Raw genomic sequence first — 23,915 nt, 5'->3', positions numbered from 1 at the left:
TAGGGGTGACCGGGCCAGCAAAGGAGGGCAGTTGGGAGAGACCAGGTCAGCAGGGGAGGGTAGTTGTGGGGGACCAGGCTTTCAGGGGAGGGAAGTTGGGGGAAACCAGGAGAGCAGAGGAGGGCAGTTGAGGGGGACTGGACCAGCAGAGGAGGGCAGTTGGGAGAGACCAGACCAGCAGGGGAGGGAAGTTGGGGGGGGCCAGGCCTGCAGGGGAGGGCAGTTAGGGGTGACCAGGCCAGCAGGGGAGGGCAGTTAGGGATGACCGGGCCAGCAGGGGATGGCAGTTGGGGGCGACCAGGCCTGCAGGGGAGGGCAGTTGGGGGCGACCAGGCCTGCAGGGGAGGACAGTTCGGGATGACCAGACTGGCAGGGGACGGCAGTTAGGGGTGACCAGGCCAACAGGGGAGGGCAGTTAGGGGCAATTGGGCCAGTCAGGGAGCAGTTAGGCGTTGATCAGGCTGGCAGGGGAGTGGTTAGGGGGTGATCAGGCTGGCAGGCAGAAGCAGTTAGGGGCAATCAGGCAGAGGCAGGCAAGCAGTTGGGAGCCAGCAGTCCTGGATTGTGAGAGGGATGTCCCAGATTGGAGAGGGTGCAGGCTGGGCTGATGGACACCCCGCCTGCCTCTGCACAAATTTTGTGCACCAGGCCTCTAGTATGAAAATAATAGCACAAAGATCAGGAGGGGAGAATTGAAAGTATACTATTGTAACATTTTAAGTATACATGAAGTGGTATTATATACCTTTGAATGTAGATTGTGATAAGTTAAATATGTATACCTAAACCTGAAAGCAGTCATTAATGAAACAAAATGTTATAGTTAATGTGCCACCAAGAAGATAAAATGGAATCAGGAAAATACTCAATCTAAAACAAGTCATTAAAAAGTGAACAAATTACCAATGGCACAAATAGAAAACAAGTAGCAAGATAATAGATTTAAACCAAATCACATCAATAACCACATTAAATACAGTCTACTAAAAGGCAAAGATTGTTAGATTGAATAAGAAAGTGAGATCCAACTATATGCTGACTACAAGAAATACACTTTAAATATAAAGGCAGAAATAGATTAAAAGCAAAATGATGAGAAAAAATATACTTTACAAACACAAACACAAACAAAGCTGGATGGCTATATTGCTATCTACATAGATTTCAGAGCAAAGACTATTAACATTTTCTCTACCATGTTACTATTATCATAATGAGATCATTTTATCAAGAGTCTTAAATGTTTATGCACCTAATAACAGATCATCAAAATTGATGAAGCAAAAACTGATAGAACTGCAATGAGAAAAACCTTAGCACACATATTGGTTTCTCAGAGCAGGAGAATGATGTATTTGTGAAAATGTCTTTAGGCTGTTATCTCTTTCCACTCCATAGGGGAGTTTTCTGTGCTGCTGCTGGCCTTAAGGTGGGCAAACACTGCCATATCTGAAAGTACATAATCAACTCAAGGTTATATTTAAACCAAGTAATCTCAAAGCCTGGCTTCTTACTATACTGATTACTATAAGCTAAGCAGAGTTCTGTTTTAGCTTATATGTTTTCTACCTAGTCTTTGACCTTTCTAGCCTCTCTAAATGGATAAGTATACCACATACTACATGACCCAGCTAGCTTGATATTTGTTCATATGATTCACAGACTAAATTTTTTCTGACAGGAGCAAAATAAGGAAAGTTACTGCATGTGCAATATGGTTCATGGAGGTTATAGTTAGTAAATTCATGTTCCTTCTCTGTGTGCTTATGTATAGTAATGCAAATGAAATACTACTCCTAGAAAGGACTACTTATTGATATGCAGACATGTAGTCTATCTGTAAATGTGCAGCCTTTTACACATAGACTGAAGACATACACAACAAACCATCCTTACAACATATGGTATCTTTAATGAAATTGATATTGGTGAGTTAAAAAAGCATTGAGAATGTGACAGCTAGGGAAATTAGTTATTCTATGACTATTTATAATAAAATGTTTAGAATAAAAAAGAGTAAGAAACATCAGTTGGCTTTATAATTGAAAAGAGACTAACCAAGTATTGTCTTTCCAGTTCTTGTATAAGCAGAGGCCATAAAATAATAATTCTTGCATAAGAAGCACACAGAAAAGAATGATCATTTTTTGTATATTTTTGTTTCTCAAAATTATTTTAGGAGAACTTTGCCTAGTGAAGGGTGAACAAAACAAAATGTAAGAAACATTAAAATGGGGGACAACTGGTTTTGAGTGTGTTGGAGAATATAGCAAAAAAGAAATTGCTCCATTAGATATTATAATTTGGTACATAACACAAACATTTAAAATTATGATTACAATGACTAAAATAACCTATATTTTAAAAAGTCAAATAAGAACTTAGGGGATAAAATTCAAAATAAATTTACTCTCAGTAGTAACTTCATGCAATATAAATTTTCTTACTTTGATAAACATGGATATAAAACCCTGCTCTCTGTACTCTAGAGTTTCCTATATTTTTTATAAAGATTGACTTATATCAGGTCACATCTAAATGACTCAATATTGTGAGTTAAAAGGCTGTTTACACAATATACACATTCTTTACTGCAGAGCAAAATAAGCTTAACACTTTTATATTAAAAACCATAGATAGAGTAGGATTAGTAGCACCATGAAAAATAATTCTTCCCCCAATCTGCAGTCTTTTATTTTACTCGGTGAGATTCTTCCCTTAATTAAATTTTTGACGTGCCATTTTAGTTACTGGGCAAAATATATAATCTTCATTTTATAATCCTTACAGAAAGTCATTCTGGACCCAAAAAGTGAATTCATATCCTTATTTCCTTTGTAGAAAAATAATAGTGACCTTGGTCTAGCACATTGCTGAGGTACATCTGAATCTTCACGGTTACTAGTTAGCATGCCTTCTTGGTCATATATAGTAGCACCATTGTTGGGCAACAGTGGTAAAGTTGGGGACAGTGAGACATTGCATACTGGGACTTTTACATATATATATATATATATATATATATATATATGACATTTTAAATCACACAAGAACCTTTTCAAAATATTATGTCCTTTTCATGCACACTTGACATCGGCTAATACGTGTCCTCAAGTCTCCTGTCTTCAGCGTTTCTGACTGAGGTTTGCTGGGAAATAAGAAACAAGACAATCAGATTAGCCTTTTCTGGTATTTATATTATTGGTTCAAATTCACATGCAAACATTATTTTTGAGAGCTTGTTTGGAGGTTCTAGCAGGGGAGTGCAGCTACTCGTATACCCTTGACTGAAGACCAGTCCTCTACTCTCAGGGAAGGTCATCCTCTTCCAACGGAGCGTGCAGCTGCAGCTTCTTGAGGGACACACAAGGATGGGTGAGGGAGGAGGGGAACACCCGCCTAGCCAGTCAGATCAGCTGAATCAACCCTGGCGATCAATGGAGTGACAGATGTCACAGCCAGATCGCTCTCACATCTGCAAACATTATTTTTGTATTGAAGGAGCTCTCCTGATGACTAATGGTTAACTTTTGAACAATATTATCAAGTGTAGTGACTAGTATGACCTAAGAACAATTACTGGTAGGTATTTTTATGACTTTTTTCTGCACCACTATTATCTTTGTCTATTTGTATCTCCCTCTTATAAATTTTTCTAATAGTCCTATAATCAGGAGAATCTGGGCAACTAATGATGAATAAAATGATAATATATAATACATAAGAAATGAATAAAGATAACACATAAGAAAACATTCAAAGAAAGCAACATATAAAATATATTTAAACTGAATAAAATCCAATAGATTGAAGTATCTTAAGGTACATGTGTTATAAGTGTTCTCCCTAATAAAAACACTTGAATGAGAGGCTTGAAAACATCCTGGGAAAAGAGTTCATTGGACTGGCAGAGGGAACACAGATAATAGTTTCAATTCCTGGGATGGCCTCCATCTAGTTAAACAGCTACTCATTTGTTATTGAGCAGGTCACATGACTTTCCCTGATTTGCTTGTTTTGCTACTGAAGAATTATTACCAAGCCATCTCAAACCATACATACCTACTATTAGCTAACTTTGTTTATCTGATATGAGTTAGGTATATGAGGAGAACAAGCAAGAATGAAGAACACATTCCAATAAATTTTTAAACATTTGTTAGTTATAAACCATTCATGAACTGTCTCTCTTTTCCCTAGCATCTCTGAAGGAAGCTAAGGACCTAAATTAAACTAAAATCATAAGCACCTTACCTGAACATGTCTGACACATCTACAGTTGCCAGCCAAAAACTGTAGGAATTGGCATAGTAATTGCAGGTACCCCGCCCATGGCATTCAATGAAAGGAGCTGAACGAAACTCTTCTAAGCAGGAACCAGGGGAGGCCAGGGCTTGACCTGAGCCCTCTGCCCCGGCACTTGTATGCTAGAAAAGAAAAGGAAAAATGTGCCATGACACTCATGTGCATACCTTAGTGGATACTCAAAGGTATGTGTTAAACTCACCAAAAATTCAAATCTAGTGAAGGAACTAGGGCCACAGGCAAGAGAATAGTATCCACACCAAGGATACTCAACAAAAGCAACAGGCAGATTATAAAAAAAACTAGAGGCCTGGTGCACGAAATTTGTGCACGGGAGGGGCGTATCCCTCAGCCCAGCCTGCACCCTCTCCAATCCAGGACTGCTGGCTCCCAACTGCTTGCCTGCCTGCCTTTCTGATTGCCCCTAACCGCTTCTGCCTGCCAGCCTGATTACCCCCTAACCACTCCCCTGCCAGCCTGATTGATGCCTAACTGCTCCCCTGCCAGCCTGTTTGCCCCTAACTGCCCTCCCCTGCCAGCCTGTTTGCCCCTAACTGCCCTCCCCTGCAGGCCTGGTACCCCCCAACTGCTCTCCCTTGCAGGCCTGGGTCCCCCGCAACTGACCTTCCCTGCAGACCCAGTCACCCCCAACTTCCCTCCTCTGCTGGCCTGGTCACCCCTAACTGCCCTCCTCTGCAGGCCTGGTCACCCCTAACTGCCCTCCCCTGCAGGCCTAGTCCCCCCCAACTGCTCTCCCCTGCAGGCTTAGGTCCCCCCCAACTGCCCTTCCCTGCAGACCCAGTCACTCCCAACTTCCCTCTTCTGCTGGCTGGGTCACCCCTAACTTCCCTCCCCAGCAGGCTTGATTGCCCCCAACTGCCCTCCCCTGTAGGCCTAGTCCCTCCCAAATGCCCTCCCCTGCTGGCCTGATTGCCCACAACTGCCCTCCCTTGCAGGCCTGGTTCCTCCCAACTGCCCTCCCCTGCTGGCCATCTTGTGGCAGCCATCTTGTGTCCACATGGGGGCAGGATCTTTGACCACATGGGGGCAGCCATCTTGTGTGTTGGAGTGATGGTCAATCTGCATATTACTCTTTTATTAGATAGGATAGAGGCCTGGTGCATGGTTGGAGGCCAGCTGGTTTGCCCTGAAGGGTGTCCCGGATTAGGGTGGGGATTCCCTTGGGGCATGGGGCAGCCTGGGCGAGGGGCCTGTGGGGGTTTGCAGGCCGGCCACACCCCCGGGCGACCCAAGCAGAGGCCCTGGGATCTGGGATTTATTTATCTTCTACAATTGAAACTTTGTAGCCTGGAACGGAGCCAAGCCTTCTGCTTGCTCCATGGTGGCAGCCATTTCTGTTGGGATTTATGTATCTTCTATAATTGAAACTTTGTAGCCTTAAGCGGAGGCCAAAGCAGGCCAGGGCTGCAGAAGGTTGGCTTCCTCCATCGCCGCGGGCAACCCTAGCCTCCTGCTCTCTCCAGCTCCGTGGCTGCCACCATTTCTGTTGGGCTTTACTTATCTTCTATCATTGAAACTTTGTAGCATTGAGTGGAGGCCTGGGCCAGCAAGGGCAGGCAGAAAGCTTGGCTTCCTCCATTGCCAGGAAAACCCAAGCCTCCCTCCTGCTCTCTGTGGCTGCAGCCAACTTGGTTGGGTTTATTTGCATATTCCCTCCTGATTGGCTGGTGGGTGTGGCTTGTGGGTGTAGTGGAGGTATGGTCAATTTGCATATTACTCTTTTATTAGATAGGATGTTCTAGAAAATGTGTAAGGGGGAACAAAGTGCTTGGACAGCAGCTATTTGAGATCAAGCTTCTTATTATGCAAATGACAGGGTTTATTCATATTGGGAAGAAATGTTGATATGATGGACAGTAAGCTATGATAACAAAGACAAGAAAGCATGTGTCATACCATCATGAAGGAATAACCAATCCAAAGAGAATCCCATCCCTGAGGACAATGAGGAATCTGGATGGTCTGACTGTGAACTGCAATCACCACGGCTGGAGCTTCACACACTGCACATCTAGTAAGGGAATGTAAGAGGGAATACAATCTACAGAGTCAATATGTGGGAAATGGCATTCCCACTTCTTTAGCTGCTATCCTGGTATAGAAACTGATTAAGGTGTCTTCAATGCTCAGAAAAGGAAGAGAAAATGCACTTTGAGAATTGCTTTTGCATACGCCTTGTCTCCTAATATACATAACAAAGTTATAAATAAAAATTGTAAGTTTTTTTTCAAGAAACTAAAGAATCACTGCTGTAGCATTTTCATTTTCTGTTCTGCCCTAAATTCATACTTGCTATAGTCAATGCCATAATTGCTATAAGAGGTTGGCTTAGTGTATTGCACATACTGCTTGCTGTTAAAGTGCCCAAATGAAAGGTAGACATTTAGTAATGCTGAAACTATGGTAAGAACAATGTCTGGTAAACTAGAAAAAGACAAGAAACAGATGCTTTCTCAATTCCCACCCATTGTCTTTGGTCCAAAGGTATTTGTTAACCATATGGTCTATCTGGAGAAGTACTAGATACCCAGAATGCTAGGCAGGTACCAGGCACTTGTAGATGTGGCTTAAATCTACTAGTGTAAAATCAAGTAAAATAGCAACAAAGTAAATACAGCTTAGTCTACCAAATCCATAATAAAGAACATGAGTGGACTTTTGAAATATTGAACCAATGGACAAAGTTTATCTACAAAGGAGGGAATACCTTTAGGAGACCTTTTACTCCAAATAATTGGGACAGACAAAAATCACACAAAAAATGAATTCCCATAGTATCTACACCAAGGGTACTCAACAAAAAGGATTTGGGCAAATGAATTAAAAAAGGGCATCCTGAATATGCTATTAAGAGGGGCTGGACTAGATTTCACCTTTATATTCAAGGGAGAAAAAAATAGATTTTCCAATAATTCATCCTTTATGGTTGCTGGATTCCTAGATAAATTGAGTTATGATCAGAATGAAAATGGCAATATCTAATATGCCTAGAATATCAAGTTAAATTAGGGTTCTAACCTGACAAAAATCTAGAAGATCTCTTTAATGGTACCACCCTCCTCGTTTTTAATCATGCTCCCAACTTCAGGTATCACTTCCTCCTTCCCATAGCTAATCAACTGCCAAATCCTATCTTATTCTATTAAAGTGATACATGTACCCCACTGAGCGTTCCATCTACTCCTGCCAGGATTATTGCATTAGCTTCAATCTAACAATCTAACAATCTCTCTATTTTAGGACTATCCCCTCTGTAATCCATGTTACATACCAATAATTCTGTATTCTTCCCTAAAATGAAGGTAAAGAACTTTTCAGGGCTCCCCATTATACACCAAATAAATTCCAAACTAAAATCACACAGTGAATGTCTGCTACCATCTGGGTCCAACTAACTACCCAATCAATTTCCCTTCTCACTATGCAACCTTTAAAATCTACGTTCTAAATACATCAATCTACTACCCATTTCCATGTTCTCTGCCTTGTATGTAATTCCTCCTTATAGCTGCTTGTGTCTCAAGTCTATCCCATCCTTCAATGACTTACCAGTTCCAACACATTTTTTCCATATAGTCACTCCAATTTCTCTAGTTAGAAATATACATCCCTTTATCTATGCTCTCATAACATTTTTACTGGCTCTATTGCAGCACTTAGCTCAAGCCTTATACATATTAGATTAATTTATCTGTATTTGCCTCATGACTAGACTGTAAGCTCTTTGTATATTGCACTATGTCTATCAGGAGGCTTGGTCAAAACAGATAACCAATAAATACAAATAAAACTAAATACTGAAAAATATTATAAAGACACCTCTATTCTACCCAACCTGGGAGAAGTTTGATCAGATTATTAGTTTTGGACTCATTTCTGACTAGCTAAGCCAACTGAGGATTAGAACAAGTCAAAGCTATACCAATGTCTTACCGACTAATGAATGGCTGGATGCTCTGGCCCTTCAGGGGCTCCATGTTCATTGGCATGGGCTCTGGAGTGGAGAGCCAGTAAGAATAGTCATTTCTTGAAGCAAAGTTACAAACATTGTTGATGTTGCAGAACATGAAAGGCATGGTACTGAAGCGACGAAGGCAGCTGCCAGCTGTCCCTAGAAAGAATTGGGGAGTAAAAGAAAAAAAAACTTCATCAGGATGATACTTTAGTTTATTCTAAAACAGTAACAATCTTTCAAAGAAAAACTTGCCCACATTTATTTTTTAATATATTTTAATGATTTGAGAGAGGAAGGAGAGAGATAGAAACATCAATGATGAGAGAGAATCATTGATCACATGTCTTAGATAATAAATGTGCAGGGGTGGGCAATAGTAGGTTAACAGTTGTTAGTACATGAAACAGTAGTTTATTTTGGTATTATTATTTATTAATTATTGTATTAGTTTTCATATGAACAACTGCAAACCTACTTTTGCCCACCCCTGTACTTTAATTCTTCAATTATAAAATGCACATTTTAACATTTCTAGATTCAGGTTATATATTATAACTAGAGGCTGGTGAACAAAATTTGTGCACTGGGGGGGGGTGTCCCTCAGCCAGGCCTGCACCCTCTCTAATCTGGGACCCTTCAGGGGATGTCCAACTGCCTAAACTGGCAGTTGGACATCCCTCTCACAATCCGTGACTGCTGGCTCCCAACTGCTCACCTGCCTGCCTGATTGCCCCTAACTGCTTCTGCCTACCAGCCTGATCATCCCCTAACCACTCTCCTGCCAGCCTGATCAATGCCTAACTGCTCCCCTGCCAGCCCAATTGCCCCCAACTGCCCACCCCTGCTGGCCTGGTCACCCCCAACTGTCCTCCCCTGATGGCCTGGTTTTCCCTAACTGCCCTCCCCTGATGGCCTGATTCCCCCCAACTGCCCTCCCCTGCTGGCTTGGTTGCCCCTAACTGCCTTCCCCTGCTGGCCATCTTGTGGCAGCCATCTTGTGACCACATGGGGGTGGCCATCTTATGTGAGGGTGTGATGGTCAATTTGCATATCACGTCTTTATTATATAGGATTCCTCTTCACATACAGAAATTATCCACACACCACATTTTTTACAGCCCCTAACTGCCCTTCCCTGCTGGTCTGGTCACCCCTAACTGCCCTCCCCTGCTGGCCTTGTTGCCCCCAACTGCCCTCCCCTGCAGGCCTGGTTGCCCCCAATTGCCCTCTCCTGTAGGCCCGGTCGCCCACAACTGCCCTCCCCTGCAGGCCCGGTTGCCCCCAACTGCCCTCCCTCCCCTGCCAGCCCAGTCACCCCTAACTGCCCTCCCCTGCAGGCCTGGTCCCCCCAACTGCCCTCCCTTGCTGGCCTGATCACCCACAACTGCCCTCCCCTGCCGGTCATCTTGTGACCACATGGGGGGGCATCTTGTGACCACATGGGGGCAGCCATCTTGTGCGAGGGCATGATGGTCAATTTGCATATTACCTCTTTATTATATAGGATTTATGTAGACATTTATTGTGGTAGCTAATTATATATTCCCCAACACTGTTTTTAAACTGGTGTTATCTTATGAGGAATATTGGGTGATTTATTCTTGACAAGTGAAGAGCACAAACTGAGTCCTTATAATATCATATCAATATTTCCTCTCTAGGCTTCCCTCTCTTCTTACAAGCCATCCAGAGGATGTATCTTGTGTGGCTTTGTAATCTCTTTGGCTAAGGACAATTATAGTGCTGACCAATATACATAGCAACCACAGACACGTTTTCAGGTGAATAATAAAAAGGAAAAAATAAGTAAGAGATAAAGATAAAGGGAAGAAGTGAGTGCAAGAGAAAAGAAATAGAGCTTTTGAATTTCTGGGCTGGTAGGGGCAATAGAGGTTATCTGTACCAGTGATCAGGCCTTTCTTTTCTCATTTACTCACAAAAAGAATCATGAAAAATGATGTACCCTCACACATTTTTAAGTTGATATCTAAAATTTTCATCAGAAGTTTAAGTTGATACTGTTCTAGTAATTAAGGTATCTGTTATTGTCTCTGGGTTCCAGACCCACCCTTGTATACATGTTATACTGGACGATGGGGCTTTGCAAACCACATTTCAAAATTGCCAGTTATCCTTTCTAGTGTTTGGTGAATATTTATATTTAAAAAACGAAAGCTTTTATATCACTTTGAAATGTATACAGTGTGATAATTGAAATCTAACAACAAACATTTTAAAAAGTATATAAATTGGTTTTTAGCAATTGGAATTTATTCAATGCTTCTGTTGCATTTAGAAATTATACTTCCATTACACCTCTCACACAGTTTTTTCTTAATATATTTTTTACTTTTGAAAGTCTTTTATTGATCACCCTATCATATACCTCTGAAAAAATTACATAACTTAAAAATATTTTAATAAATATATATTTTTATTATTTACAGCATTACAGATGTCCCCCTTTTCCAACTTTTTTGTTCCCCTCCACCCAGCCCCTATCCCACCCCAGGCCTTCAACACACTATTGTCTGTGTCCATGGGCTATGCATATAAGTCTATAAATTCTTTAGTTAATCTCTCCCCGTCCTCTGAGGTATGTCAGTCTGTTCCATGTCTCCATGCCTCTGGACATATTTTGTTGATCAATTTATTTTATTCATTAGATTCCACAAATAAGTGAGATCATGTGATATTTGTCTTTCTCTGACTGGCTTATTCAACTTAGCATAATAATCTCCAGGTCCATCCATGCTGTCTCAAAGGGTAAGAGATCATTCTTTTTTATAGCTGCATAGTATTCTATTGTATAAATGTACCACAGCTTTTTTATCCAATCATTTCCTGATGGGCACTTGGGCTATTTCCAAATCTTAGCTATTGTAAATAATGCTGCTATGAACGTAGGGGTGCATATATTCTTTTTGACTGGTGTTTCTGGATTCTTAGGATATATTCCTGGAAGTGGGATTGCTGGGTCAAATGGCAGTCAACTTTCCCCAACCATAAGGCTTTACATGTCAAATATTTTATTTTGAATTTTCATCATTATAGTTATTGTTAATTCACAAGAGATAAAAATATACATAAGTTTTGATAATTACTAAATATAACTTTTATTGGAAATTCATTTCTTTTTGTTGTTGTTAATCCTCACCTGAGGATATTTTTCCCCCATTGATTTTTAGAGAGAATGGAAGTGAGGGGGTGGAGAGAGAGAGCTATAGAGAGAGAGAGAGAAAAAGATATCAATATAAAATAGACACAATGACTGGTTGCCTCCTGCATGTTCCCCGACTGGGGCTGGGGATTGATCCTGCAACCCAGGTACGTGCCCTTGACCAGGAATTGAACCAGGGACCTTTCCTTGCATGGGCTGATACTCCAACCACTGAAATGATTGAGCAACACTGGCCAGGGCAGAAATGCATTTCTTAATGAGATCAATTAGAAGTGAATAACAGAACCTCAGTTAATAGAGCCCTGAACAAAATTATTATTTTGAATTGTCCCTTTGAATTTGTCTCCCAGAAGCTTTCACATTTCAAGGCAATATGTCATAGTATGATTTTTTTTTCATATAGTGGGAAATGGGTGATAGTGAAAGGGAACTGTGTATATCCAAAGAACATACACAGGCAGTTTAACTTTAGAAGACAAAAACATGGAAGTGGAGGATTTGAAAATGAATTCCTTTAAAATTATGCCTTGGTTATTCTTCATGTATTTAAAAGAGTATGCTTATTTCAAACTAAAGATGACTGATAAAACACCAATAATTCTTAAACCTCATAGATTATCAGAATCATTGGGAATTGTTTTACAATAAATTTGAATTGGACCTAGGAATCTTTTTAAAAGTTCCTCAGGTTGAAAATCATTGATTTAGGCTGAATTTCCAATTTTTCAGAAAAAAAAAATCTGGCTCAGAGAGAGGTGACTGACTTAAAGTCCTGTGAAAGTGAATGACAAATTGGAATGATTAAAACATGAATGGATTCAGAATTGGTAGAAATTGTGTTCAAGTTCTTATCTCCATCAGTTTCCAAGTGTGTAGCTTTGAGTAAGTCATTTAACCTCTTAGCCATCTATACTAATAAAAGGGTAATATGCTAATTAGACCAGGAGACCTTCTGGGAGACCTTCCGGACGTCCTTCTGGACAAAGCCATGGTGGCAGGGTCAAGGTTGAGGCGATTAGGGGTGATCAGGCCAGCAGGGGGGCACTTGGGGGTGAACAGGCCGGTAAGGGGGGTAGTTGGGGGTGAGCAGGCCATCGGTGGGGGGGCTGTTGGGGGCAAACAGGTTGGCAGGGGGGGCAGTTGGGGGTGATCAGGCCAGCAGGGGGGCAGTTGGGAGCAAGCAGGCCGACGGGGGGGCAGTTGGTGGAGAGCAGGTCAAAGGGGGGCAGTTGGGGTTGATCAGGCAGGCAGGCAGACTGGTTAGGAGCAATCAGGCAAGCAGGCAGGTGAGCAGTTAGGAGCCAGTGGTCCCGGATTGTGAGAGGGATGTCCGATTGCCGAGAGGTCCCAGATTGGAGAGGGTGCAGGCTGGGCTGAAGGACACCCCCCCGTGCACGAATTTCATGCACTGGGCCACTAGTCTATATATATAAAAGGCTAAGTAACTGAGTGTCTGTCCGACCGACTGACCAACCGGTACATATGACGTGCACTGGCAATTTAAAAATAAACATTGACTTGCACATGTGCAATACATATAAAGCTCTTGCTGATGCCATCACACATGTGTTTTGATCTGAAGAAATTTTGGATATAATCGATGGAGATTTTCACACCTATTTGAGTGATGATTCCATCAATTCAATGATGATACCCAAAAAGAAAATTTTCCCATAGAATTTCTTAATAGTATTACTCCTTCAGGAATGCCATGTCATAAATTAAAATTGAAAGTGGGTGCAATCATCATGCTACTGAGAAATCTTAATAGTAAATGGGGCCTTTGTAATGGTACTAGATTTATTATCACATGATTGCAACCTAACATAATCAAAGCTTAAGTATTAATAGCATCTGCGGAAGGAGAGGTTGTTCTGATTTCAAGAATTGATTTGTTCTTGACACTGGCTTCCCATTTAAATTAATTTGAAGATAGTTTCCCATGATGCCAGCATTTGCAATGACTATTAATAAATCACAAGGACAAACTCTAGACAGAGTAGGAATATTCCTACCTGAACCCGTTTTCGGACATGGTCAGTTATATGTTGCTTTCTCTCAAGTTCTAAGAGCGTGTGATGTTAAAGTTGTAAATACTTCATCACAATGGAAATTAGTCAAGCACTGTGAAAGTGTTTTTACTCTTAATGTGGTATACAGGGAGATATTAGGATAAGTTTAATCCATTTATCAGTCATTGTTTTTATCAATATTGTTTTATATCATGTCTTTGTTGTTGTTATATCATGTTGTTATTGTTTATTTATTAATAAATTTATATATTATTTATATATTATACTAATTTTATTTCATCTCTGACACTTCTAATATAGAGAAATGGTGAACAGCAATATTAAAATATTTATTCTACTTAATTTCCTTTCAATGTGCATGAATCCCTGCATCGGGCCACTAGTTTTGTGTATAAAAAGAAAAAAAAACTTGTCCTATATCTCTCTTGATCATACTTGTGAAGATCACATTTGATTTAAAAAGTGCTTTTAAAATATAAACTAACTTAAAATATAAGTAAAATCATTGCCTTGGAAGTATCCTTTCAATAATGCAACAGAGACTATGCATTTATTTGACCAACTGATTATTTCTTTAACTTCAAAGCTATAACTGCCTCTATTCTTTGCTTAGCCAGATAACTCCAATTTTATAATTCTGTGAGCTCTAGCAGAGACTCTGCAATCAGGATCACCCTAGGGATGTTGGGTCCTATCAGAGCCTTCCTATGTCTGAGGCACTTCCAAGTCAGGGCCAGTTTGTAGCCTTCAAGACTGAATGCATATTATGATAGCCCTTGTTTGACCAAATGCATGTATTTTGATAAGTTATATAACATACTGGTTAGCAGGTCCTATTTTTTTTTATTTCTCTAATATTTCTGAATTTCATAATGCTCAAACACTTCTAAGGTTCTTGTTGACTTGATAGGTTAAAGATTTGAAGTATACAAGATTGATTATGGATATAAGACTCTGGCAGTGAAAAGAGAATGAATTAAAAGGAAAATAATTTTATGGGAAAAAGAAAATAGAGAATTATATAAATATAAGAGCACTTTCACATCAAAAATTTGTTTATTGTAAAATGAGAAAAAGATGTTACATAAATAAAACAGAAGAGGGAAGGAAAAGTAGCAAATGAAAGATGAAAAGGAGAAGAAAAAAGGGAAGTAGAAGTGGGAGAAGAAAGTTGTTGGGTAAATTCCTACTTTATTTGGCTTCAAAAAATGACTTGTGACTATTGTCTTCCATGTAAGTGGATGAGCTTACTCCAGTAGGCCAGAATTGCCTGGCATGTGTGGCCATATACCCTGGGAGCAGAGTAATCAGAGCAGACCCCCAGAGGTCCCTTGCCACAGAACTGTTTTCACAGAATGGTACAGGTAAAGAGACCCCAGTAGGCCTCTTACCACAGAGACTCCAGAAACTAGGTATCCAAAATACCTTCTTAAATGTTTTTATAGAGGGAAAGGGGATAGTGATCCCTAAAATAGGCAGCCCCTGGTCAAAAAATGGGACCTTGAAATCTAAAGTTTAAATTCTGCAAAAAGAAATCTTGGGAATTGTTAGAGGTCTTGAGAATTATCCAGTCCAGCTGCATCCCATCAACCAAAGTGTCCACCCTAGTACAGAGAAGATGCATGTGAACACCTTAAATGAAGTAGAATTTATATGTTAATATGGTGCTTTATATAGCTTTAAAGTACTCTGTTAATACTTTATACAGATAAGGCACTTATTTTAGGAACTATAAACTAGGATGATTAAGCAATGACTACTTTTTTCTTTGACCTAAAATCAATATTCTCTTCAGAACTTATCTTTCAACTTGATGAAGACCAGTGTCAAAGAAGAAGAAACTATCTCTCATTAGTTATAAATACTACCTACTCAAGTATCTGCTATACTGTAAAGAACGCAGGGAATCTATTTCCTTAACTACTAAGCTACAAAAAGTAAATGTGGCCCTTTCCAAAATGCCTTGCTTAGGCCAAGAATTGTACCTCACACTAGGCTAATTAATGCTTTGAGTTTAAAATTGAATATTATTTTTTTAAAACCCATATTCAGTTGCCCTTGACATGGTCTTCAATTTGGAAGTCCCAAAAGAACAGAGAGATGTATTTTGGTCAAGGCTACTCTAGAACACAACAGGATTTTAAAAACAAAAACAAAATATATAGTAAGAGATAAGATGCCAATTATCTCACCCAAGTCTTGACCGTGAGCTCTTTTATTTCCTTGTACATACAGGAGAGAAAAGCCTTCATAAATCTGGACAGTTCCCTGTGGGCACTGTGGTGCTTCTGTTGTCTGGCTGTGACGTGTGATGAGAAATCCATGGGCAACAGAGGAAGTTCCAGGGGGACCTGGGGGACCTTGCAATCCATCTGGCCCAGGGGGACCATCCAAACCACGGGTACCTATTTCCATGGAATCATTAGTATAAAAGATTAAGTAAGTTCTGTTCCACTATTGTGTCTATTCACAAAATATTATGACCTCATTTGTTTAATTTAGTCAATATTTATTGTTTCTATAAAAGCACTGTCAAATATCACTTCTTTGGAGATAAATAAAATATGGTCCCTGACCTCAAAGAGATTTAAATATGCATATGTCTATATCTATATCTATCTATTTCTCCTGGAACTGGTTGATTATATGAGGCACTAAATAAATACTGGGTAAATGTAACATTACATGGGAGAAAGTGATGTTCAGTTGGGAAGTCTGTATGTTTAGTACAGCAAGATAACTAGTCTCTTGCTGTACTAAAGGAGTCCAAACTCCATGATAAAATTTCAGCCTGCTGTTTTGTACATCAACAAGAAAGAAAGGGTGTGGTTGTCATCAGTCTGCCAGCTTCAGTGCTAAAAACATTATCCTTTGAATATGTCTGGGAAATTATTCTCAGGCATACCTTTTTGTTTAGAGAATAGGCAGGACACTCTAAAGAAGGTTTTTAAAAATGTCTATTTTCTATCTACTTCTGGTTCCCTTTCTCCATTTAGCCTCTTGATTTGAGGTTCTTTGAAAAATTTCTTTATATAGAGGCCTTTGGCCACTGTGTGCATAGATTTTCATTTGGGGAAACTTAATAGCAATGTCCATGTGATGAAGATGATACTGACTTATTTCTTCCCTAGATATACAGTTAATGAAATGGCAGGGATTAAGTTCTAGGAAGGCCATAAGTTTCATCACTTTGCCTTATTGCCACAATATTTTTTACCAGTACACATTTTTTAATGTTTATAATATTTAGAGTTATATTTGTGTTATCTAGAGTTGCTAACACACATTAAAAATTTTCAGTTTATAATATTTTATTCCTATTTTAGTTATCTTTAGTGTATTTTTCTTGCAAATTGAATAAAATTATTTTTGGAAGTAGGCTGAGTACAGATTGGAAATCTAGTAGATACCAATACAATATTATGAGGAGTACCTATTAATGAGTAACTTCAAAAATATGCATATCAATTTTTCATCACAGTATGAGAAGACACTATGACTCTCAAAGCTCTATGGGGATCACTTAATCTTTGCAATTATACTTACTGAATTCTATAATGGAAATTGTACTCTATTGTGATATTTTCAAATGTGGAAGGATTCACAATAGTTTCAAGATGGTCACAGGACACATATTGAAAATGATCAGAACAGCTAATCACCATGTTGAGAAAGAGCTGGGTTTTCCAGTGCTCTTAACACATAAATAAAAACAACCTTTCTATGCTTCTCTTATACTGGCAAATATCCTTGTATCTGTTCCCCAGCAAAGGATATACCAGGTAACTGCACTCTCTCAAGAGTAGGCTATCACAGCTACAATTGGAGGTCATGTGTCCAGACATCTCCAAGATGTAAAGAATAGTATCATTAGCAGCGTTTACTTGTCGGACCTGGTTGGCCTGGCAGACCTGGATCTCCTTTGCGCCCTCCTGCACCATCAAAGCCAGGGAGTCCATTTCGCCCAGGATCTCCTGGAGGACCAATTGGACCTACAGGAAAAAAGAAATAAAGTTTCAAAATATAAGTACAATAATTCAATATCCAGACAGATCTAGGAGACTTAAGGTCTTTGGGTGTCACTGAATTAATAATCTGGTTTTGTCTTTTTAAAATACATTTTTATATTTGACAGTATATTATAGATATCTCTTATTTTCTCCCCTTTTACCATCCTCCATCCAGCCACTAACCACCCCAAAGTCTTCACCACCCTATTGCCCATGTCCATGGGCTATGCATATAACTATATTAGTTCCTTGGTTTCTCTCTCCTCATCCTTCCACCCCCACATCGAGGTATGTCAGTCTGTTCCATGCCTCCATGCTTCAGGTCTTACTTTGTTGGTTAATTCATTTAGTGCATTAGAATCCACAAGTAAGTGAGATCGTGTAATATTTGTCTTTTTTAGATTGGCTTATATCACTTAGCATAATATTTTCCAGGTCCATCCATGCTGTCTCAAAGGTAAGAGATCACTCTTTTTTATAGCTGCATAGTATTCCATTGTATTAATGTCCCACAGCATTTTTTTATCCATTCATCTACTGATGAGCACTTGGGCTGTTTCCAAATCTTAGCTATTGTAAATAATGCTGCTATGAACACAGGGGTGCATATATTCTTTCTGATTGGTATTTTGGGGATTTTAGGATATATTCCCAGAAGTGGGATCACTGGGTCCAATGGAAGTTCCATTTTTAATTTTTTGAGGAAACTCCATACTGTTTTTCATAGTGGTTGTACCAATCTGCATTCCCACCAACAGTGAACTAGTGTTTCCTTTTCTCCACATCCACCAGCACTTGTTGTTTATTGATTTATTGATGATAGCCATTCTGACAGGTGTGATATAATACCTCATTGTCGTTTTAATTTGCATCTCTCTGATGATCAATGACTTTGAGCATTTTTTCATATGTCTCTTAGCCTTCTGTATGCATACTTTGCAGAAGTGTCTATTTAGGTCCTTTGCCGATTTTTTATTGGATTGTTGTCTTCTTTTTGTTAAGTTGTATGAATTCCTTATATATTTTGGATATTAACCCTTTCTCAGATGTATCATTGCCAAATATGTTCTCTCATACAGTGGGCTCCCTTTTCATTTTGCTGATGGTTCTTTTGCTGTTCAGAAGCTTTTTATTTTGATGTAGTCCCATTTATTTATTTTCTCCTTAGTTTCCTTTGCCCTAGTTGCAGTATCAGTAAAGATATTGCTACAAGATATATTGGACATTTTGCTGCCTATGGAGTCTTCTAAGATTTTTATGGTTTCTTTTCTTACATTTAAGTCCTTTAGCCATTTTGAGTTTGTTTTTGTGTATGGTATAAGTTGGTGGTCTAGTTTCATATTTTTGCATGTCTGTCCAGTTTTCTAATACCATTTATTGAAGGGACTGTCTTTACTCCATTGTATTGTTGGTCATAATATTTGTCTCCTTTGACAAATATAGACCGCAATGGTGTGGGTCTATGTCTGGGGTCTCTGTTCTGTTACATTGTTCTATATGCCAGTTCTTGTGCCAATACAGGTTATTTTGAGTATAATGTCTCTGTAGTGTAGTTTGATGTCTGGTATTGTGATCCCTCCAAATTTGTTCTTCTCAAAATTGATACAGCTATTCAGGGTCTTTTATGCTTCCATATAAATATTTTAGTATTTGTTCTTGTTCTGTGAAGTATGCCTTTGGCATTTTAATAGGGAATGCATTGAATTTATAGATTGCTTGGGGTAGTATGGAAATTTTAATGATGCTAATTCTTCCAATCCATGAACATGGTATAGACTTCCATTTATTTGTATCTTCCTCTATTTCTTTTACAATGTCCTATAGTTTTCCAAGTACGAGTCTTTTACCTTCTTGGTTAAGTTGATTCATATATATATATATATATATATATATATATATATATATATATATATTCCTATATATATATATTTTTTTTTCTGAAATGGTAAATGGGATTGTTTTTTTAGTTTCTCTTTCAGAGAGTTCGTTATTGGTGTCTAAAAATGCCATCAATTTATGGGTGTTGATTTTGTATCCTGCTATCTTGCTGAATTCATTTATTAGGTCTAGTAGTTTTAGGATTTTTTTAAAAAATATATTTTATTGATTTTTTACAGAGAGGAAGGGAGAGGGATAGTTAGAAACATTGATGAGAGAGAAACATTGATGAGCTGCCTCCTGCACACCCCCTACTGGGGATGTGCCCACAACCAAGGTATATGCCCTTGACCAGAATCGAACCTGGGACCCTTCAGTCTGCAGGCAGATGCTCTATCCACTGAGCCAAACCGGTTAGGGCAGTTTTAGGATTTTTTATGTACTTTATCGTGTCATCTGTGAATAATAAGTTTTATTTTCTCCTTTCCAATTTGGATGCTTTTTATCTCTTCTTGTTTGATTGCTGTGCCTAGGACTTCCAGTAGTATGTTGAATGAGAGTGGTGAAAGCGGACATCCCTGTCTTGTTCCTGTTCTTAGGGGAAATGGTTTTAGTTTTTGCCCATTGAGTATGATGTTAGCTGTGGGTTTATCATATAAAGCTTTTATTATGTTGAGGTATGATCCTTCTATTCCCACCTGGCTGAGAGTTTTTATGAAGAAAGGGTGCTGGATTTTGTCAAATGCTTTTTCTGCATCAATTGATGAAGTGATTTTAATCTTTCATTTTGTTTATGTGATGTATCACAATTATTGATTTTCAAATATTGTACCAGTTTTGCATTCCCAGAATAAATCCCACTGAATCATGGTGTATGATAGATTTAATATATTGAACAAATGTTGAGGATTATAGCTTCTGTGTTCATCAGGGGTATTAGTCTGTAATTATCTTTTTTATAGTGTCTTTATCTGGTTCTGGAATTAGGATAATACTGGCTTTGTAAAAAGAGCTTGTAAGTGTTCTTTCCTCTTTAATCTTTTGGAAAAGTTTGAAGAGATATGTGTTAGTTCTTCTTTGAATGTTTGGTAAAATTCCTTTGTAAATCCATCCAGTCCAGTACTTTTGTTTGCTGGTAGTTTTTTAATTACTGCTTTAATTTCATCAGTTGTTATTGGCCTACTCAGGTTTTCTGATTCTTCCTGACTGAGTTTTGGAAGATTGTATGTTTCTAGGAATTTGTCTATTTCACCCAGGTTGTTCAGTTTTGGGGCATAAAGTTGGTCATAATATTTGCTTATAGTCCTGTATTTCTGTGGTGTCCATTGTTATAGTACCTCTTGGATTCATTAATATTTTGCAGTGTGTTTTCTTTTTAGACTCTATGTCATTTATTTCTCCTGTGATCTTTATAATTTCCCTCCTTCTACTTCAACTGGGCTTTTCTTGCTATTCTCTTTCTAATTCATTTAGTTACAGGGTTAGACAGTTTGTTAGTACTTTTTCTTGTTTCTTAAGGTAGGCTTATAAGGCTCTGAACTTCCCCCTCAGGACTGCTTTTGCTGTCTCCTATCGGTTTTTGGTGGTTGTGTGTTCATTTCCAAGAGTTTTTAATTTCTTTTTTTTCTTTATTGATTAAGGTATTACATATGTGTCATTATACCCCCATTATGTCCCACCCCCCACTGTTGCCCTCACCACCCTGGTATCTGTGTCCATTGGTTAGGCTTATAAGCATGCATACAAGTCCTTTGGTTGATCTCTCCCATTACCCCCACCCTCCCCTATCTTCCCACTGAGGTTTGATAGTCTGATCAATGGTTCTCTGTCTCTGGATATGTTTTTGTTCATCAGTTTATGTTGTTCATTATATTCCACAAATGAGTGAGATCATTTGATATTTATCTTTCTCTGACTGCCTTATTTCGCTTAACAAAATGTTCTCCAGTTCCATCCATGCTGTTGCAAATGGTAAGAACTCCTTTTTTTTTTTTTTTTTTTACCACAGCTTAGTATTCCTTTGTGTAGATGTACCACAGTTTTTTAATCCACTCATCTGCTGATGGGCACTTAGGCTGTTTCCAAATCTTAGCTATGGTAAATTGTGCTGCTATGAATATAGGGGTGAATATCCTTTCTCATTGGTATTTCTAGTTTCTTGGGACATATTCCTAGAAGTGCCATTACTGGGTAAAATGGGAGTTCCATTTTTAGCTCTTTGAGTGAACTCCATACTGTTCTCCAGAGTGGCTGCACCAGTCTGGATTCCCACCAGCAGTACACAAGGATTCCTTTTTTTTCTGCATCCTTGCCAGCACTTGTCATTTGTTGATTTGTTGATGATAGCCACTCTGACATGTGTGAGATGGTACTGCATTGTCTTTTTGATTTTCATCTCTCCAATGATTAGTGACTTTGGGCATGTTTTCATACGTCTCTTGGCCTTCTGTATGTCTTCTTTCGAAAAGTATCTATTTAGATCTGTTGCCCATTTTTTGATTGGGTTGTTTATCTTCCTTTTGTTAAGTTGTATGAGTTCCCTGTACATGTTGGAGATTAAACCCTTATCAGTGATAATATTGGCAAATATGTTCTACCATGCAGTGGGCTTTCTTGTTGTTTTGTTGATGGTTTCATTTGCTGCGAAAAAGCTTTTTATTTTGATGTAGTCCCATTTGTTTATTTTCTCTTTAGTTTCCATTGCCCTAGGAGCTTTATCAGTGAAAATATTACTTTGAGAGAAACCAAGATGGCAGCATAGGTAAACACCTAAACTGCTGCCTCACACAACAATTTCAAAACTACAACTAAAAGGCAAAATGGACATCATCCAGAACCATAGGAAGGCTGGCTGAGTGGAAATTCTACAACTAGAAGGAAAGAGAAAAGCACACTGAGACTCAGAGGAGCTGCAGAAGGCAGACGTACAGAGGCGCGCGCACAGAGAGGGATGGCAACTGAGTATGCGGCTGGCTTTCTCAATCGGGAGGGAGACAAAAGCCCCCAACTGCACTGAACTCCAGGTCCAGGCGAGACTCTGGGGACCTAGACTCATTCGGGGAGAAACTGGACTGTCTGGCAGCAGGCGAAACTCAAGGGCGGCTTTCTCTCAGAGGTGCTTGCAGCGATTACTGCAGGACACTGAGACTCAGGGGCCTCTTAGGGCAGGGCTGAGGGGAAGCCATTGGTGTCTGCTCTGCCCTGAGACTCCGCCCCATCCAAGCTGAGCATAGAGGCTTTTGCAAGTCTTGTCTCATAAGGGTGTCTCCAGCACAGAAATTCTCCCATCGTAGACACAGCTGATCTTCACAGCCAATTGGCCTGGAGGTCAATTCCTCCCAGTGATACCAACAACAATCAAGACTTAACTACAAGACTGTGCACACAGCCCAGAAAGGCGTGCACCAAGAGTGTGCACCTCAGGTAACTGGGGAGGCTGAGCCACTGGGCGCTATAGGACACCGAGCACACAAAGCCACTGTATCAACTCAGGGAAGCAGCCAAAATGCGGAGACAAAGAAACAGATCACAAATGAAAGAAATGGAGGAAAGCAAACGACTGGATATAGAGTTCAAAACCACGGTTATAAGGTTATTCAAGAATTTTTTAGAAAAGGCCAATAAATTTAGCGAGACCCTCGAGGATGTGAAAAAGAATGAACTAGAAATTAAGCATACACTGACTGAAATAAAAAATAATATACAGAGATCCAACAGCAGACTAGAGGATCACAAGAATCAAGTCAAAGATTTGAAATACAAAGAAGCAAAAAACAGCCAACCAGAAAAGCAAAAAGAAAAGAGAATCCAAAAATTTGAAGATAGTGTAAGGAGCCTCTGGGACAACTTCAAGCATACCAACATCAGAATTATGGGGGTGCCAGAAGAAGAGAGAGAGCAAGATACTGAAAACCTATTTGAAGAAATAATAACAGAAAACTTCCCCCACCTGGTGAAAGAAATAGACTTACAAGTCCAGGAAGTGCACAGAACCCCAAACAAAAGGAATCCAAAGAGGACCACACCAAGACACATCATAATTAAAATGCCAAGAGCAAAAGACAAAGAGAGAATATTAAAAGCAGCAAGAGAAAAACAGTTAGTTACCTACAAGGGAGCACCCATACGACTGTCAGCTGATTTCTCAACAGAAACTATGCAGGCCAGATGGGAGTGGCAAGAAATATTCAAAGTGATGAATAGCAAGAACCTACAACCAAGATTACTCTACCCAGCAAAGCTATCATTCAGAATTGAAGGGCGATAAAGAGCTTCACAGACAAGAAAAAGCTAAAGGATTTCATCACCACCAAACCAGTATTATATGAAATGCTGAAAGGTATTCTTTAAGAAGAGGAAGAAGAAGAAAAAGGTAAAGATAAAAATTGTGAACAACAAATACATATCTATCAACAAGTGAATCTAAAAATCAAGTGAATAAAAAATCTGATGAACAGAATAAACTGGTGAATATAATAGAATCAGGGGCATAGAAAGGGAGTGGACTGACAATTCTCGGGGGGAAAGGGGTG

The 23,915-nt window shown here is 39.3% G+C and overlaps 1 protein-coding gene across 2 annotated transcripts in view; it reads right to left on the bottom strand.

Annotated features, from left to right (window-relative positions):
* Window positions 1-3,034: 3,034 nt before the first annotated feature.
* The window catches only part of COL4A5 (collagen type IV alpha 5 chain), a 365,159-nt gene continuing 344,278 nt past the window's right edge, over window positions 3,035-23,915 (bottom strand). For both annotated transcript variants that reach the window (XM_080651978.1, XM_080651979.1), the window contains exons 46-51: window positions 17,389-17,487; window positions 15,688-15,900; window positions 8,260-8,437; window positions 6,223-6,337; window positions 4,255-4,427; window positions 3,035-3,148 (exon numbers count right to left, since the gene is read on the bottom strand). In XM_080651978.1, coding sequence (XP_080508104.1) covers window positions 3,067-3,148; window positions 4,255-4,427; window positions 6,223-6,337; window positions 8,260-8,437; window positions 15,688-15,900; window positions 17,389-17,487 — 860 coding nt within the window. In that variant the 3' untranslated portion in view covers window positions 3,035-3,066. The remainder of the gene's footprint in view (window positions 3,149-4,254; window positions 4,428-6,222; window positions 6,338-8,259; window positions 8,438-15,687; window positions 15,901-17,388; window positions 17,488-23,915) is intronic.

This window comes from Plecotus auritus (assembly GCF_963455305.1).
Source record: "Plecotus auritus genome assembly, chromosome: X".
In the NCBI taxonomy this organism is placed as follows: Eukaryota; Metazoa; Chordata; class Mammalia; order Chiroptera; family Vespertilionidae; genus Plecotus; species Plecotus auritus.
This window is presented reverse-complemented; position numbering and strand designations above follow the sequence as displayed.